Consider the following 16,402-nt stretch of genomic DNA (forward strand, 5'->3'; position numbering starts at 1 on the left):
TTATTACAGGGGATGCTGATGACAGACGTTATTGCATTAAGTCCGTATCATTCTTACAAAAGTAGGTTTGGGGAAAGAGGAGGGGTCAGTGATGCACCTGTTACCCCGTCACTTTGGCACAGTATGACCCGTGATCCATGGATTATAAGTTATCCACACCAAAAAGGTCAAATCTATTTCCCCTCGGGCTTGCACCAAGTGTTGGCTGAGTTTGCGTGTGTCTGCAGAATTTCTGACAAGGCTGTTAGCCCCTCTCCAAAGGAAGCCTTCTCCACACCGCCCTGCTCTACTCTCCTATTCATTCACCAGAATAATTCACGCTCAGCTAAAAACAAAACCGACTGCTGAACATTCTTGGGGGCTGAGAAAAGTGTGGAGATGGATGAAAGGACATCTGCAAGCTATAGGGGTGTGCAGATGTGGAGTTTGTGCTGCAGGAGAGGCAGTGCGTGTGTGTGTGTGGGTTGGTGTGAGGGAGTGTGCGTACATGATGTGCTTTTTAAGCAGGGTTGAATCCTAAATGATCATTGACTAAGCTGTTTTTCTCAGAGAAGACAGAGCGGGGAAGGTGCCGAGGGCCAGTTTTACAGAACCTGACTAGCCTAAAAATTAGCTTAAAAAAAAACCATCTTTAAACTTCCCTCAGCCCAGGAACCAGCCGTGCAGAGTTTACAACCTTACAGTTCTTCTAATTAAATCTTTAGAGACCAATCAAGCTTTGTTGCATATATGAATATGCATTATGGCTTCAGAAACACATTTCTTACTGTTTCTGGATTGCTACCAGCACAGTCATTCTATATCCATTTGCAAACTCATTAGAAAAACAAAAGCACCAAACTGCCTTTAAATCACACCTGGCGCACACTTATTTTTTAAATAATCAAAGACATAATGACTGATTTAACTGATACTTACTATTTTAATTGCAAGAACACACTAGACAATTCAGTCAAGATGCTAGACCACATATTTTCTGTTTTAAATGTTACTTCAGAAAACATGGAGGCGGACTGTCATCATCAGCTTGTGGAACTTGTGTGTTCTATGTTTTGTACTGAAAAAAAAAAGAGGAAAAATAACTGTGGATGAAGTCATGGCTTAGACAATGGAATCTGTGGCTATGGTGCCACTCATTGGCTCAATATTACATTGCCATTCCTTACACATGATAGGGTTTCATGTCATAAATATCAAATGGGTAGACTCTGATCCAGTCTGTAGCAGTAGATTATGTCTGTAAACCTTTCATCTTAATCTGCTCTGTCCAGCCTCAAATCGGGAACACCCCTGCAATTTTCGTTAGCGGCTAATCAGGCTCAAAATCTACCCAATTATCCATTAGTGTGGGGCTAGTCTAAGATTTAAATCCATAATTAGGTGTTTTTGTGTGTATGGCCTCCAGCAGGATCTCAGATATGATGTCTTTTATCGCAGATAAATACACAGAGATGAGAAGTAATAAACAGCTCCACCGATATCAGAGAGCAAGAACGAGGTACAGACTGTGAGCCAGCCGGGTGATGCCAGCGGACACTCCCTGATCATCACCTCATTGTTCTTTTACAATGACCTTGGCTCATCACACAATCAAGTGTCTGATTGCATCACACACACTCGAACTGGCTAGGTAGCTTTTATGGCAATTACTGTGGTGCATGTGTGAGTGGCTGTTGGACTCATTCAGGGTGCATCAGTATTCAGAGAAGTTCTGTCTTGTGTAACACTGCTGTTGCTTTGTGGGTGTAACCAGCACAAAGCGACAGCAGTGTTGTTGTAAACACAAATCCCCAATGGATCATGTGTGCACGACTAGAGGCCGGTGTTTCTTCAATTGGTAGGCTATTTGTTGTGAATGAAAGCCATTTATTTTCATTTTCTTTCATTGGTCAACCAGGACTCTAAGCCCCATCTTAACCATATAACGAATTGAAGCACTTGTAACATAATTGATAACTACGAATATAGAGCCATGCTGGGAGCTGTGTGTGCCTGTAGTGGTGCTTTGAGCTTAAGGCTAATTTAAGCTTACTAAATATGCTCACAATGGCAATACAATAATTAATAATAATGCAATAATGTAATTCTGTGTGTTAGCATGCTAACATTTGATTATTAGCACACAAAGTACAGCTGAGGCTGATGGGAATGTCATTAGTTTTGTAGGTATTTTGTCATGAACCAAATTATAATTTTAAGTTGATGGTGGTGCTTGAGGAATAATTATTACTGAAGTGACCACAATTCATCCTGAAGGGAACATGATATCTTTATCAAATGTCATGACAATCCAATGGATAATTGTTCAGACATCTCACTCAAAATCACACATATGAACCTCGTGGTGGCGTTAAAAGAAAAGTCAGAGGATCACCAACGTTATTATGATTCATCCTCTAGGGATCATGAATGTCACTGGCTAAAGTAAAAATTCAGATTTGCTGATCAGGCTACATAAACAGACTGGGGATCACCAGACTCATCCCATATCTGTACAGTAATAGTTGCTGAACTGACACTGCCATCCCTAGAGCCACATCTGCGCGGCCAAGAAACAAGCAGTTAACTCAGACGAAGCATGCAACTAAAAGACTTTCCGCACATCAGTAGAGAAAGGAAGCTGACTGTCAACCAACTCAAATAGTTTCCCTTCAAAGACATTGAGTTAGAATTTCAGAGTTATTGCATCACAAACTTGCTGAAGTTTAAAAAAAAACATGGAATAAACAACAACAAAGGCTTAGTCAGCAATGTTTTCTCCAAAATCTGTATGCTGAAATTCTCAGAAATAACTGGGTTTTTGTGTCTTTTTTCAAAATTAAACTAAATCCTTGAAAAAACACTCAATAGATGAAGGCTGAATACAGCTCATTAGGATGTGCAACATGAACCCTGCTAAAAATTTAATGGTCTTGGGTAAGACCAGCCCTGTGTTGTTTTTTCCACATGCTGCAGGGTTACTGGACAGCCCTCGTACGCAAAAAAGCAGAGACTTAAAGAAAGTGCAACATATTTTCTTTAGGACATGTTTGGTGACATTTAGGGGCAGCCAGCACAGACAAACAAATCCCTGCTGCAGCACCAACCCAGACGTCAAGTAAGATACAGTGAGACCTGAGGAGCCTTCAGTGAAGAAGACAAACAAAAAGACATCACAGTCCATACGCCTCTGGAAACACAACTAATAACACTTCCTTCTGTGCCAACAGTGTCAGGCCTCACCAGCGACATATCCATTATTCAGGAGGTGTTCCTCTCCATCTATACCACTGCTCTACTCTTCCCAGTCATCCCCACCATAGATTTATAATTTATCACCCATGCCTATAAATGTTTAATTGTTTTTAGAACACCCGCTGGGGATGTATAATTCAATGTTCTGTGCACCAAAAGCAAGCTTTTTCCATGAAAGTAAAATTACCGAAGATCCCCTGAAAAAGGCAGGGACAATCCTCATGATATTATGTAATACAAAACTATCCAGGAGACTCTAGAGATCTAGACCGGTCTAAATTATTGTCTGCGTGTTGGACGATGGAGATGCAGAGGAAGAAGATTGATTCTTTTATCCCAGCCCCCTGTCTGTCTGTCTGTCTGTCTGTCTGTCTGTCTGTCTGTCTGTCTGTCTAAGCTCTAATTCCTGAGCACCAAAATACAAAGCCAAACTAAACTTTAAAATCTCTCAAATGAAAACTGTGCAACTTGCAAGTAGAAATATAAAAATACTAATTCACCAAATAGAACACATTTTGTTGGATGATTGTGTGACAGCGCACAAGTGCAAAATGATACATTTGTGTGGAATAGAAGAGTTTAATCGGTTGGCTTGCATTGAAATTACAGCATTAATAAATATGCAGGCCAATGAGTCACCCCTATATTGTCATTGAAGTGGTTTAGTGTTGTGCTGACAGTTCCAGAAGATCTAATGTGATCAATAGACCATAAATAATAATTTATTTCCCTATTAAAGCAAGTCCACAAACCGTCTGTCTGCTGAGTCATAATCAAAAAAACTTGGCCCACAAACCGTGCACTTGGCTTTGTGAAGATGCTTGTTCCCAGTAACGAACTGGCACACCCCAAGCCTTGGTATCGTGCCTCCTTAGTGAACTGTAAAGGCCATAAAAGGGGCGGTTCATAGGCTGCATTAATAGTTTGCAAAAGTTTATTGGCAGGCTTTACCCCTGAGAGGCAGTTAAAGGTAATTCATGGGGCATTTGTGTGAGCTGTTTGCGTGATAATGAAGCCATCCCACTCTTAAAAGTCTGGTCACATTTCAGATAATGTCCATCTTTGCCTGTTTGTTAATGTGAATGTCAATGTCACACAGCAATAGAGCAGATGAATCCAAGCATGCTGATTCACAACCATTTTAAAATATTCAAATTCATCTCATGTCTTCTTGCTGACTGACAACTTCTCCTTGCTGATATATAATAATGGTTATTTTAACATAGATAAAAACAGTATAATTCAGACACTAAATGTATTCTTTACATTTTAAATAGTTTAAACACCAAAAGAAGAAGAATTGAATGATTCAAACTTTCATTCAGTCGATGTCCACACAGTGTTGCATGACAGGAGAGAATAATGTTGTAACCATTTTTCCCCACAGATACTGTTCGATTTTAAATTTGTTTCCTAGTCCAGAAAACTGATAGTGACAGCTAAATATTTTGGGAACCCATTTTTCTTTGTCTACTTTGTAGTGAGTTTGAACAGGTTTAAACTGTGATTTATTTTGTTTAGTCAACCTTTATTTGACCAGGCAAGGCATCAAGAACAATTTCTTATTTACAATGACAGCCTGTCGGTCCATAGTATGTTCAGCTGATATTCTGAGCCCTTAATACAAAATAATCTGCGATAAAATATTCATAAAGAAATAGTATTTGTGTACATTTTGAATGATTTTAATAATTATAATGATAACAATAATGATTTTTAGTAATGTGATGTCCATTAGACAGCATCATGTCTGGGCTTCATCCAGCACATTGTTGGTTTTGCTTTGGTTTGTGACACATGCTGACACATTGATCATCAAAGGATTCATGTTAGCTGCCTGCGAGGCAGCAGGAGACATGGGGAAGCTTATCACATATGAAAGAACGTGCTTGGCACCCCACTGTGTTGACTTGCCCAGTGCAAAACATTGTCTCGGTCATGTGCGTGCCTGTAGATTGATCTCCACATGAGGGTGTTTATCACGTGCAAGTCAGTATAGTCTGACTTTATTTATTTTTCCGATTCTTCATTTTTATAAAAATGTTGGCACTTCACGGTGTGTAAAGGTTCCCATTCTTAAATCCACATGGTCCTAAGGTTGCACTGCTGCACCACAATACAATTCTGAATGCAGTATCATGTGAACCATCAATATATAAATGATGGACATCACGTCTCCACTTTTACCCACTGTATAAAAATGAAGCCAAATTATCCTGGACATGGCTGCTGCCATCTTGCGCCGGTGTCCTCATTCGGAGCCAGAGTCTGGCGCTGCGGTAACAAAGTCCCGCCCAAATGCCCGGCAGACTTAATTGTGAGTTCAGCTATCAATCATGATGTGAAACCCCCATTATAGCTTCAAATAACTAATTAAAACCATATCAGGAATATTAACACTTGAACATACATCAGCGTGATAAGAACTACCTAGTTTTTTTAGTTTGGCCCATGTCCCATCTGTTAACATGGAGGCAGCAGGCTTTATGGCCTTTCCTGCAGTCAGCCATCAGGGGGCAATTAAGATGTTTTGGCTTCGCTTTTGGGAAGCTATAATGTCATCCATCGTTATATATGTCAGTGACAGATTATTCCAGTGTATCATATTGTTTAGGAATACATTTTACCAAACACACTACTGCACTACTATAACGGTTGACTTGAAATGCCGGTTGATTATTTAGTCATGAATATTTAATGTCATGGGAAAATACTTGATTTGGAACCAGGGTTTTGGAGGCTTTAAGTTACTGAAAAGTAGAGCAATAGCTTTCTTAATACAGAGGTTGTTTATTTTGCCAGGGAGATTTCAACCTCCAGTTAACTTTTTTAAAGCATTACCCTTGGTACAGTAATTTCCTCACTGTCATTATCTGTTTCTAAATATACTCAGGAGGGTGATGGTGTCAAATACAAGATAACATTACATTTCCACTGTTACATTGCTGCTCTTGTTCTTGACTCTGAATCACATGCACACGCAAGAGCTTATAAAAGAGTTGATAAAACTTTGCCCTGCATGTGTCTTTGTTTTCAGTGTGTCGACACTGAGTTAAAGAGACGAAATGGGTTACAGAGGTCTGTCCAGGTTAGCTGCTCTGTGCACACGTGTTAGCTTCAGCCTACAATTTCATGAGCATAACAAGGATCATCAACATTTTACTGTACATGCTTTTTAACCCTCTGTTGTTTTTACATGCTGTCTCTTATTCCTTGCCTTGCACATACTTTCTCAGTCACTTATTGTCTATGTTTGACCCTTGCACCCTTTAACACAGAACATGCTTTCTCAGAAGAGTGCCTGTCAGGCATAATGAACAGCTGTATGAGTGATATAACCACCACCACATGTGACAAGGAAAGAGAGCTAAGCCATCGGTATCAACACCAGGAGAGCTGGCCTGCAGGAGGAGCATGATGGCTTCAATTTGACCACAACAAGTATGGTAGCAATGTTATTTTACATAGTAATGTCATGTATGTAAAGTATTGTGAATATTGTCGTGGTTCAACTTGTGTCTTATGAGCTAACGGGGTCATGACCCAGATTTGGGGACAGACCTTCTATAGTCCAATCACACATGAGGTGGGTAATCTCCATAATTAAAATGCTTGAAAATCCTTTCGTGAATAGGTTCTTATGCCATTATGCTCCATTATTATTATTATTATTATGTGTGTTAAGTATTTTTCATCAACGGAAAAAGGAATTGAGCTAAATCCTATTGTGCTTGCTAAATCTAAGCTGCTTGCACTGACTAAGGTCCGAAGAGATGACAAATAGCTTACAATGACAGATCTTTTTATTGACTTCTCTAGACAAGTATAAACATTGGTGTTCTGGCACGTGCACAGATGGACCCCATATTATTATATATATATAGCATTATTTTCAATTATGGAAAGGTAGCCTATACTACGATTAACAAAAGACAGGTCTAAATTAAACTTTCCACCACTGGTGAAGCGGCTCAGCTGTATTTGTCATGCACATAAATGGATCTGTCAAATTATGGTATCACTTTCGGCAAAAGCAAGAGAACATGCACTGTGTTATAAGGCATTATTATGAAAATATCAAAAATAACATTAAGTTTTGTTAGTCAGGACCAGTATCTGTCCTTCACAGATGTGTGACAGCCTTCTCTTATTGTTCATTACATGTCTACAATCATATGAAGGCAGCAGGATCCATATGTCATTCTATCTTGTTTAAGGGCATTGGTGCGCATTTTCAAAGCAATGCGTTATCCAGCGTGGATATTTAAATTCAAACATTTGCCACCAGCACCAGGCTCTTGCAGAAGTACACAGACTTCTTTGCTTTGTACACACTAAATTGGTCGGCTATAACTTTTAAGTTTATACATATTAGGCGGCAGCCCTAAAAACGTCCCATCCAATCATGACTTACACATATAATTTGTTACTTCAACCCTGTGTACAAATGATAAATACCATCTGTGTGTTTTTCCCTAGACCTTGAGTCTTGCAGAAACCAGTGGAGACTAACATGAACTCTGAAGTGAAGGCTCAGAAGGAGAGGGTAGCTGCAGCTGCCCCTGATGGCGGCTACGCCTGGTTCATCCTGCTCTCCTGCTTCCTGGTCTTCGGCCTAACATTTGGTGTCATCAAGGCCTTTGGTGTATTCTATGTCGAGATACACCGATACTTTGAAACCACAGCAACAGGAACATCTTGGATTACCTCTATTGCAGTGGCTACCATTCATGTTGTGGGTAATTATCACAGCACTTTTCTTCTGTGTTTATAAAAAATAATATACAAATTCCATATTCTTATCTTTAAAAATCCCTCCACTCTAACCGTGATGTCAAACACAGTAATCTTGAGCTTCTGACTGCTACGTGGCTCTCTTCTACATCTTACAAGACTGTTCATCTCTAGATGCCAGATCCTTTCTTGTGTTGAATGACCGGCTTAATCACGCACCAAACTAATAGAAAATACAATACAAAGATTGCCTTTTGATTTTCAAATGAGTGTGTGGAGAAACTAAATTATTATCTGCTGCAAATATTGGCCTACCAAGGCAGTAAGAGTAAGTGGGATTAATTTAATAACTCTTAAACCTCTTAAAAGTCTTCTGTGGTTTAACTTAGTGTCTATTTTCACTGAGATATTAGTCAGCAGGATTACATCTTCATTACATCTTAAAAATAAATAGGACCTCTTAACGGATGTGAAGTGCATAGTCCAATAGCATTACTGTTTATGTACTGAATAGAATGTATGAATGTCCTGTGCGTCCCTCTGCAGCTCCTGTAGCGTCTGCTCTGAGTGCTCGCTTCAGCCACCGCTCTGTAGTGATAACGGGAGGACTGATATGCAGCATAGGAGTCGTGTTTGGGGCTTTTGCTGGTAACCTGATTGAACTCTACTTAACAGTGGGGTTCCTAAATGGTGAGTGGTGAGAAGTAAACACACAGCAAAAACTCAAAAACATACACACAAAATATGAAATTCACTGGTCTCCTCTGCTGCAGGTTTTGGCTGTGCATTGACATGGACGCCCACAGTGACCATGCTGGGCTTATACTTTGAGAAGAGACGGCCCGTAGCAAATGCCTTGGCCAGCGCTGGAGAGTGCATCCTTACATTTGTCCTCACACCCCTGTTCCAGTTGTTGATTGACAGCTACTCCTGGAGGGGTGCTTTGCTAATCCTGGGGGGTTTGCAGCTCAACCTGTGTGTTTGCGGAATACTGCTGAGGCCTCTAAACACCACCAGAGATGTGACTTGTGAGTTCAAGGCGGAGGAGGAGGGCTTGTCCCTGGAATTGCTAACAAAAGATGACTCGGAGCAGAGCAAACCAAGCTGCCTAGAGGCAGAGGCAGAGGCAGAGGCAGAGGAGCTGAGAATATCTGAGGGGTGTGATCAGGGGAAAATCAAAGCATGTCATGAGGACCCTGAAGAGATTTCAATCATGAAAGTGCAAGTCTCTAACAACAAGACTAAGAGGGCTGAATTTAGGACCAAAATCCTTCGCTACGTAGATTATACTCTCATCACCAATGCTCGATTCATGGTCTACTCAATATTTGGGGTGTTTGCTGCGCTGGGTTTCTTTGCCCCAGCTCTCTTCCTGGTTCCATATGCTCGTAGTAAGGGAATTGAGGAGTACCAGTCAGCTGCACTCATGTCCATCTCTGCAGCGTTGGACCTGTTTGGAAGGGTGTTCTTTGGCTGGGTGGCAAACTTGAGACTGGTCCAGACAGTACGTTCATTTTAATCATTTTGAAAATTACATATTTGAAAGCAAAGGTGTGCCCCAACTACGGTATCTGCACCATGTAGCATAGCGCATGTGATTATATTAAAGTACCAGTGTGTAGGATTTAGTGGCATCTAGTGGTGAAATTGCAGATTGCAACCAACTATATACAATGTAGGAAATTACAGTGGCCGTGGCAGACTCCATGGAAGAGGACCTGCTCAGGTGATTATACACTAATGAAAACATACTTATTAATATTATACTATATATATACTATATATAGTATACTGCCAATAGATCCTCCTAAATGTTACACACTGGACCTTTAAAGGTAAAGTTTGACAATTTGGGAAAATAAGCTTATTCTTGTCTTATTTGCAGTTAGGTAAAAAGATGTTAACCACCACACCTAAAGCCACAAACCAATTAGCTTAGCTTAGCATTAAGGCTGGAAGCAGGGGAAAACAGCTAACCTGAACAAGAACAAAGGTAAAAAAATATATATATATCCAACTGGAGTTCTCTCATTAACATGTTATATTTGTTTAAGCTGTACAAAAGTGTAGAAATAACATTTTTCAGTTTTACATGGAGTTGTGTTGGACTAGATCCTAGCCAGGAGCAGTAACTTCCTATAGACTCTGCTGGTTGGTTGTGTGGCAACCTCACAAGATTCCAGGGGCCTCATCAGCACTGCAAAGAATAGTCTATCACATATGCTTTAGGCAGATTTTTAGGCAGAACCAGGCTAGCTGCCCCCCCGCTTCCAGTTCTTATGCTAAACTAAGTTACTCAGCTGCTGGTTGTAGCTTCAATATTCAGGGTCTAATCTCATCTAACTCTCTTCAAGGAAGCACATTTTGCATGATTTCTAACTATTCCTGAAGAAGCAATGTTCTGCCTGCATAAAAAGGTATATGGGTAGGGAGGGCACTGCCGATGCAGCATCTGACACACAGTCTGTCCCCTGTGTCTCTGTTCCTACCAGGTTCAGCAGCTGACAGCTACAGTTATTCTGCTGGGTACTGTGTTACTCCTCTGCCCACTGGCCTCGTCGTTCTCAGAGCTGGCTGCTTTCAGCGCCGCTTATGGCCTGGTGTACGGTGCCACGGTCGCCATCCACATCACTGTGTTAGCTGAGGTTGTAGGCGTCCACAGGCTCGGAAGTGCTCTGGGGTTCTTCATGCTCATACGCAGCAGCGGAGGTCTGCTTGGACCGCCCATTGCTGGTGAGTGGGAAAAATGCTTTGATAGTCAAATGCAAGTACAGAGTGTACCTACTGTGCATATCAAAAAGAAATGGATTTCAGCTTTGAGATGTTGCTGTAAAATTCCCTATGATCCATTCCACCATGCTAACTGGCTGTCAGCTAGAAATAAACAAGAATCTGCACAGAGTAAAAAGAAGAAGTAGAATAGAATTGTATTTTTTATATTTAATTTGGCAGTTGTTAACATTTCTATTAGCTTTGGAAAAACCCCAAATCATTAACTCAAGGTTACGGTATCAGTCATTTCCATGGACCTCTTCTTCCGTCACATTAAATCTTGATGTGCTTATACATCGTTCTGCATTGTAACTACAGCCGAGTGAACCTATTCAACAAAAATGAGAATTTTACACATTGACATGCAGCACCACCCTTCAATTAATCATGAATTTTGTTGATGGTCCATCTCCCAGGAGCCAAGGATTTTATATTCACTGAGCAACTGTGCAAAAATTATAATATAATGATACTTTATGGTTGTGTTAATTTCATGGCTGATCGCGTCCCAAAGATTCTTTTTTCCCCCTTTAAATTGAGTTTATTCCCCACTGACTTTCCATTCTGTTACTTGTGACATTTGTCCAAGTTCATACACTGTGTCCTACAGAACACGAGAACAACTGTAATACCATAATGGCAAAACAGAGGAGTAGAGAAAAAACTAAAATATCTTGCAAATACCAAATAGGATGTTTTTCTCAGACTTGTTCAAACCTGTGGTGAGGTCAAAGCAATAACTGATGCTTTGACCTCTTGGGGTCAACAGAAACAAGCTGTGAACACCACACTGACATAGTGCCACACTGGGGTTAGGGGGTGCTGTAGCCACGTCACAAATCTGCATAGCTCAATAAGCCCGTTCAAACATGTTAGTGCTTTTTAATTCTAAATAAAGAAATAACCAGCCATTCTGTTCCCTGTTCAGTTGTGTGCTTGTGCGGCGCATATTCCCTATGGCACACCTACACCATATGCATTCCCTATACATAACTGAGACAACTGTACACAGCAACGCGTAAGGGAAATATCAGCTGCTAAATGCTCCACTGTGTTGACCAACTAGTTGCTAACTTTTACTATCTGTCATTTGGTGCTGGGCAGGTAAAGTGTACAGTAGATTTATCAAACCGTTTTCACTGAAAAACATTGAATGTTGGCTGATATGACTGAAAATGACTGATGAGAGTGGTGAGAGTGAACTAAAACCAAACCAAAACAAGAGCTGAAAGACACTAAAATGCTCAGTATAGCTGAGTGTAACTGAGGGTAACTGCCGAGTCAAGTAATAATTATCTTTGGGTTCAGTCATGTGATCCATAATTAATATGAAAATATAAACTTAAGGGGAGAAACATAAAACATCACGAAGATCTTCCTGATATGGTGTTTTGCAAAGATTAGATCCCTCTTCTCTAAGTATAAAAATCTTTCTTGCTTTTCTTGTATATCTACTTTGGGATTAGCATACATTTAGTAAAGAAAATCAGTTGTCAGTGGCTGTTAAGCTTCTCAAATGTGTCAGCTACTTGGGCAATCTTTTTGCAATTATCTTCATCAGTCTATTCTATTGTGAAAAATAAAAAAATACTTAGGCAGCTATTAAACTAAAATGGCAGTTAAAATACCCCTGGTGCTCACATCCAGCAGAATAAAATCCTATTTTCCTGTCCAACATTAACTGCAGCCCCACCACCCACAGCGCCGTCCTGCAAACCAGTGAGCATTTGAACCGGATTACTGAGGTTATGACCCATTTTCACACACAGCTCTAAACAATAGCAGTAAATACAGCCTGAAAAACACCCAGCTTGACTTTGGCACCTAGACACAGCAAACCCTGCCAGAAAGTGCCCTGCCTCTGAGCACAGCTAGCAGTAAATCAGCTGGGGTAACCTCTCCAGCGGAGTGGAAAAATAACACATTCACATAATTGTAGTTTGGATTCATTTGATGGTATTTATGGATTTCTAAGGGGGCTGTCAGTGTAGCAAAAACAAATAATGAGAGTGATTTGAGTTATTAAAGTGTGACAAGCTTCTATTCTTTCACTCTGCAGGGTGCATGTGGACTGGACAGAAACAAATAATTCTCCTGCTCAGTCATCATTCCTAATTTTCCTTTTAATATCTCCATTAACCTCTGTGTAACAAGTTCCTGAAAACCTACTAATTTGGATTAAAGGAATACCACCACATGTAAATGTTAAATTTAAGATAACGCTAAAGGCTCGAACTGACCTCAAATATATTTAAGAGCCAATTAAACTGAAGGGGGTGTTCTATTTATAACTTAACCTGGTCCCTCTGATACGGATGCTATTTCTAACTTATTTACTGTACCGTTCAGTACTTTGAGCACTTTGAAGACCAAAGTTGATGGATGGTGAGGATTCATCAAAGCGTTCTAATTATGTTTTCTTCACGGGAGGACGACACTGGCAGTACCGCCTTAAGATAAAATGAATCTTCCTCTCTTCCTTATCTCTGCTTCAGTCTTTGGCCTTGTATATAATTATCTGTCATTAAATGAAGCCAACATGATATCTTAATTGTTCTATTGCTGTGTTTTGGCCAGCACATGGGCATTCCAGTCGGGAATTATTGTTGTCATTAGACTAAAAGATATAAAAAAGATATTTAAAAAAAGATATATGACTGTGTCAAAGCTGCAAATCACTGAAATTAAATTTTCTCTTTAGGATTCTTCATAGACAAGATGAGTGATTACGGAACAGGTTTCCTCATGGCAGGAGTGGCTCTCATCGTCTCTGCTCTGTTCCTGCTGCTCCTCCATCAGATGAACCGCAGGGGTCAGAGGTCAACCACCAAGAACTGCGATATGCGTACAGACAAAATGGAACAAAGCCCCAGAGCTGAAACCAAAGAGCTGGACATGACATGAATGAAGAAAAAAAAGTGTCTGTGGCTGATAGACGATGAGTTTGAAATGAAATCTGAAACTCAGGTTTAAAAAGTGGAAAATTGCTGTGTAGACTGAAGCAGTGTTTTTTTTATAATGGAGAAATATTAAGACAGTCTGCAGACAGTCTGCAAGATAGAAACTTCATTTCTATCTTGCAGTTGTGAATGCTGTGAACAAGATATTGAACATTTAAATTGGGTTAGTTAATCTTAAAGTGTTCATGTTCTTCCTCTTTAAGTTATTTATTGTTTTGAGCTTTACTGTTTTCTTATTTTAAGATATTGGTGGGATTGTAGTCAAGGGGCAAATAGTGATACTTTTTTAAAATGTGAAACATAAGGTTCAGTCCTCCTCCCTACCCCAGTAATGTATGTAGAGTCCCTAAAGTGTTCATATTAAACATTAACCTGATTTCCTGGAATGTTGGAAAGTCACATACTGTCACTTTCCTACTGTTGATGCTGTTTATACTGTGTATGTGTGTCACTCAGGTGCAAAATGAAAATGTGACTATGGCTCCCTCCAGTGAGAAGTTACTGATATTGCATTTGCAACTGTCAAAACTGCAGGACTGAGCTGAAAAGTGCAGATACATGCAGACATTATTATACACACAGGGAAGATTGGAGAATGTACAGATGTGGACCAAACAACCAAATTACTTAAGTTTTTGGTTCAATGCTCAAACTGAATGCAGTATCCTTTGCTGCTGTTGCAAAAACTTCAGTGTATAAGTAAGCTCTCATTAACTTAAAAGCAGCGTTTCAAAAAATAAGTGTTAAATTACATTCGTGGAACAACAGAACAGAAGTTCTAAATGGTTCAGTGGATCCCAATGCAGCCTGAAAGCCAGTGAGAAAAGCTTTTCTTCATTTTCTTGCTGCAGAATGTTTGGTATGTGCAACCATCAAGAAAACTAGCTTTCATATCCCCAAACCAACAAGAGGCAGCTAAACGTCTATAAACATAAACATCTACAACCTGGAATAATTCAAATATAACAAGTATAAATAAACATATCACTCTGCATAAATCTGCAATAACAAACTCCAAACCAAGATTTACAAACTGGCCTACACTGGAACCACCCCACACCGACCCCCCACCACCACCTCACTAAAAAACACCACATACACACACACACACACACACACTCACATACACACCAAAGGAAAGAAACTGCAGAAAAGAAAACTTGCCACGACAAGAGAGCTGGTCACAAAATACCACAAGCCTTTGATCTACCAGACAGGAACAAAGACATAATCCATGTTTCATAGAAACCAAACACATAGAGGAACACACACACACACACACACACACTTTATGCCATGGTTGACTGCCAAGAGAGAGAAGAGGCCGCCTATTATCAGGGAAAGGAAGACTATTGGTTCAAAAATATCAGAGGATTTCCAATCCAGTAAACCTGAAATCTGCTGTTACTTGATACAGACTGCATTTAAGAGAATTTTTTCTCAGAAATGGAATATAATATTCATAGGTATGTTTCATAATCACCTGAATGTAGGAATCATTATGTTTTCTTTACCTTAAAATTAGCCTTTTTTTTAATCTACAGACACCCCAGGTCGCCTTCCATCGAGTCCACCAGGTTGAACCACCATGTTTCTACAGTAGCCAACTGACAAACCAAACACTGGCTGTAGACAGAGCCTTTCACGTTTTTTGCTAGTTTCGTGGACACCATAGTTTCTTCTCATTCCCAGGTCATCAAATACAGACACGAGCGGTGTTCAGTTAGTCTGCAATCTGCAACTTCACCACTAGATGCCACTAAATCTTAAACACTGGTCCTTTAACAGAAAGCATTACGAACTGGAGATGTGGATTTTTAAAAGAAATGGTAATTCAGGAGGCTCAGAAGATCTAATAAAAGATGAAGAGTTCATCTCATTCATGGGAAATGTAGGATTCAGCATTTTTTGAGGCTACTTTGATTTTGACCATTCTTTTCAAATATTTCTCTTGTGAGACCCTTTTACTTTATGAAAGCGAAACACACACTAACTATGATCTTTGTTCATACCTGGGAAGGTAGAGAACTGGTGAGACAAGCACATGTGCTCTAACTTCTAGCAACTAAGTGGGACTATTTCAGTCTTCACGTGGCCCACAACCCACTGCCTGTGTGTGTAGAAGGAGAGAGAGAGAGAGAAAGAGAGAGGAGCAGATGAAAAATGGGACTGTCTTGTTGACCCTTTCAACATCAACTCCAATAAAGCAGAAAACACAGAAGGAGCTTTGAAGTCTAACAGGACTTACTGAAGTGCCTCCCAGTCACTTTGACCCCACAGTGGAACCCCTGGGCTCCGGGTCGCTATAGAAACAGCTGAAATAGTTTTTCATTTTTTTCTGTTTTTTAAGCCGACCTTGCTCCCGGGGGTCACGTTGAGGAATGCTGCACAGCTACCTGAGTTCAAAGCGCCCGGTTTAGCCGGACGAGAAAGAGGAGAGGTGAGAAGAGGAGGAGGAGGAGGGAGAGGAAGAGGGAGAAACTGAAATGAGAGGACAAAAGAGGGGAGAAAAAGGGATGATAACTGCCATAAAGTTGGGAGAGGAAAACATGAGGAGGGAAACTTAAAACTGAGTAGGGGCACAAGAGGGGACAGGAACAGTAAGAAGCAAGCTACAGTAGAAAAAAAAGGGAAGGGAAAATGAAAAGAACTGAGGAATGTGAGGAAAGAGAATGAGAATGACAGCAAAAAAATTATTGGGG

General features: G+C 40.2%; 1 protein-coding gene and 1 long non-coding RNA gene across 3 annotated transcripts in view; one reads left to right on the plus strand and one right to left on the minus strand.

Moving 5' to 3' along the window:
- The window catches only part of LOC118330653, a 72,804-nt gene that overhangs the window by 22,113 nt on the left and 34,289 nt on the right, over positions 1-16,402 (minus strand). Inside the window, exon 4 of one of the 2 annotated variants that reach the window (XR_004796844.1) lies at positions 10,576-10,698. The exons of the other annotated variant lie outside the window; for it this stretch is intronic. This is a non-coding gene — a long non-coding RNA (uncharacterized LOC118330653). Of the gene's footprint in view, positions 1-10,575; positions 10,699-16,402 lie in introns of those variants that run through there. 2 annotated transcript variants of the gene reach the window in all.
- si:dkey-246g23.4 (uncharacterized protein LOC559426 homolog) lies at positions 6,609-14,291 on the plus strand. The gene is made up of 6 exons (XM_035665283.1): positions 6,609-6,675; positions 7,714-7,973; positions 8,515-8,658; positions 8,742-9,472; positions 10,461-10,701; positions 13,442-14,291. The coding sequence occupies exons 2-6, from the start codon at positions 7,748-7,750 to the stop codon at positions 13,642-13,644; spliced, it is 1,545 nt and encodes a 514-aa protein (XP_035521176.1). The 5' UTR covers positions 6,609-6,675; positions 7,714-7,747; the 3' UTR covers positions 13,645-14,291.

Source organism: Morone saxatilis, unplaced genomic scaffold (genome assembly GCF_004916995.1).
Source record: "Morone saxatilis isolate NCDOM2014 unplaced genomic scaffold, NCSU_SB_2.0 Contig2, whole genome shotgun sequence".
Taxonomy (NCBI): Eukaryota; Metazoa; Chordata; class Actinopteri; family Moronidae; genus Morone; species Morone saxatilis.

Bases quoted from the DNA above. Each gene is read 5' to 3' on its own strand.
- si:dkey-246g23.4 (XM_035665283.1), top strand. From the start codon at position 7,748: ATGAACTCTGAAGTGAAGGCTCAGAAGGAGAGGGTAGCTGCAGCTGCC. The intron at 9,473-10,460 runs GTACGTTCATTT...TGTTCCTACCAG, and splicing joins ACTTGAGACTGGTCCAGACA to GTTCAGCAGCTGACAGCTAC. The intron at 10,702-13,441 runs GTGAGTGGGAAA...TTTTCTCTTTAG, and splicing joins GCTTGGACCGCCCATTGCTG to GATTCTTCATAGACAAGATG.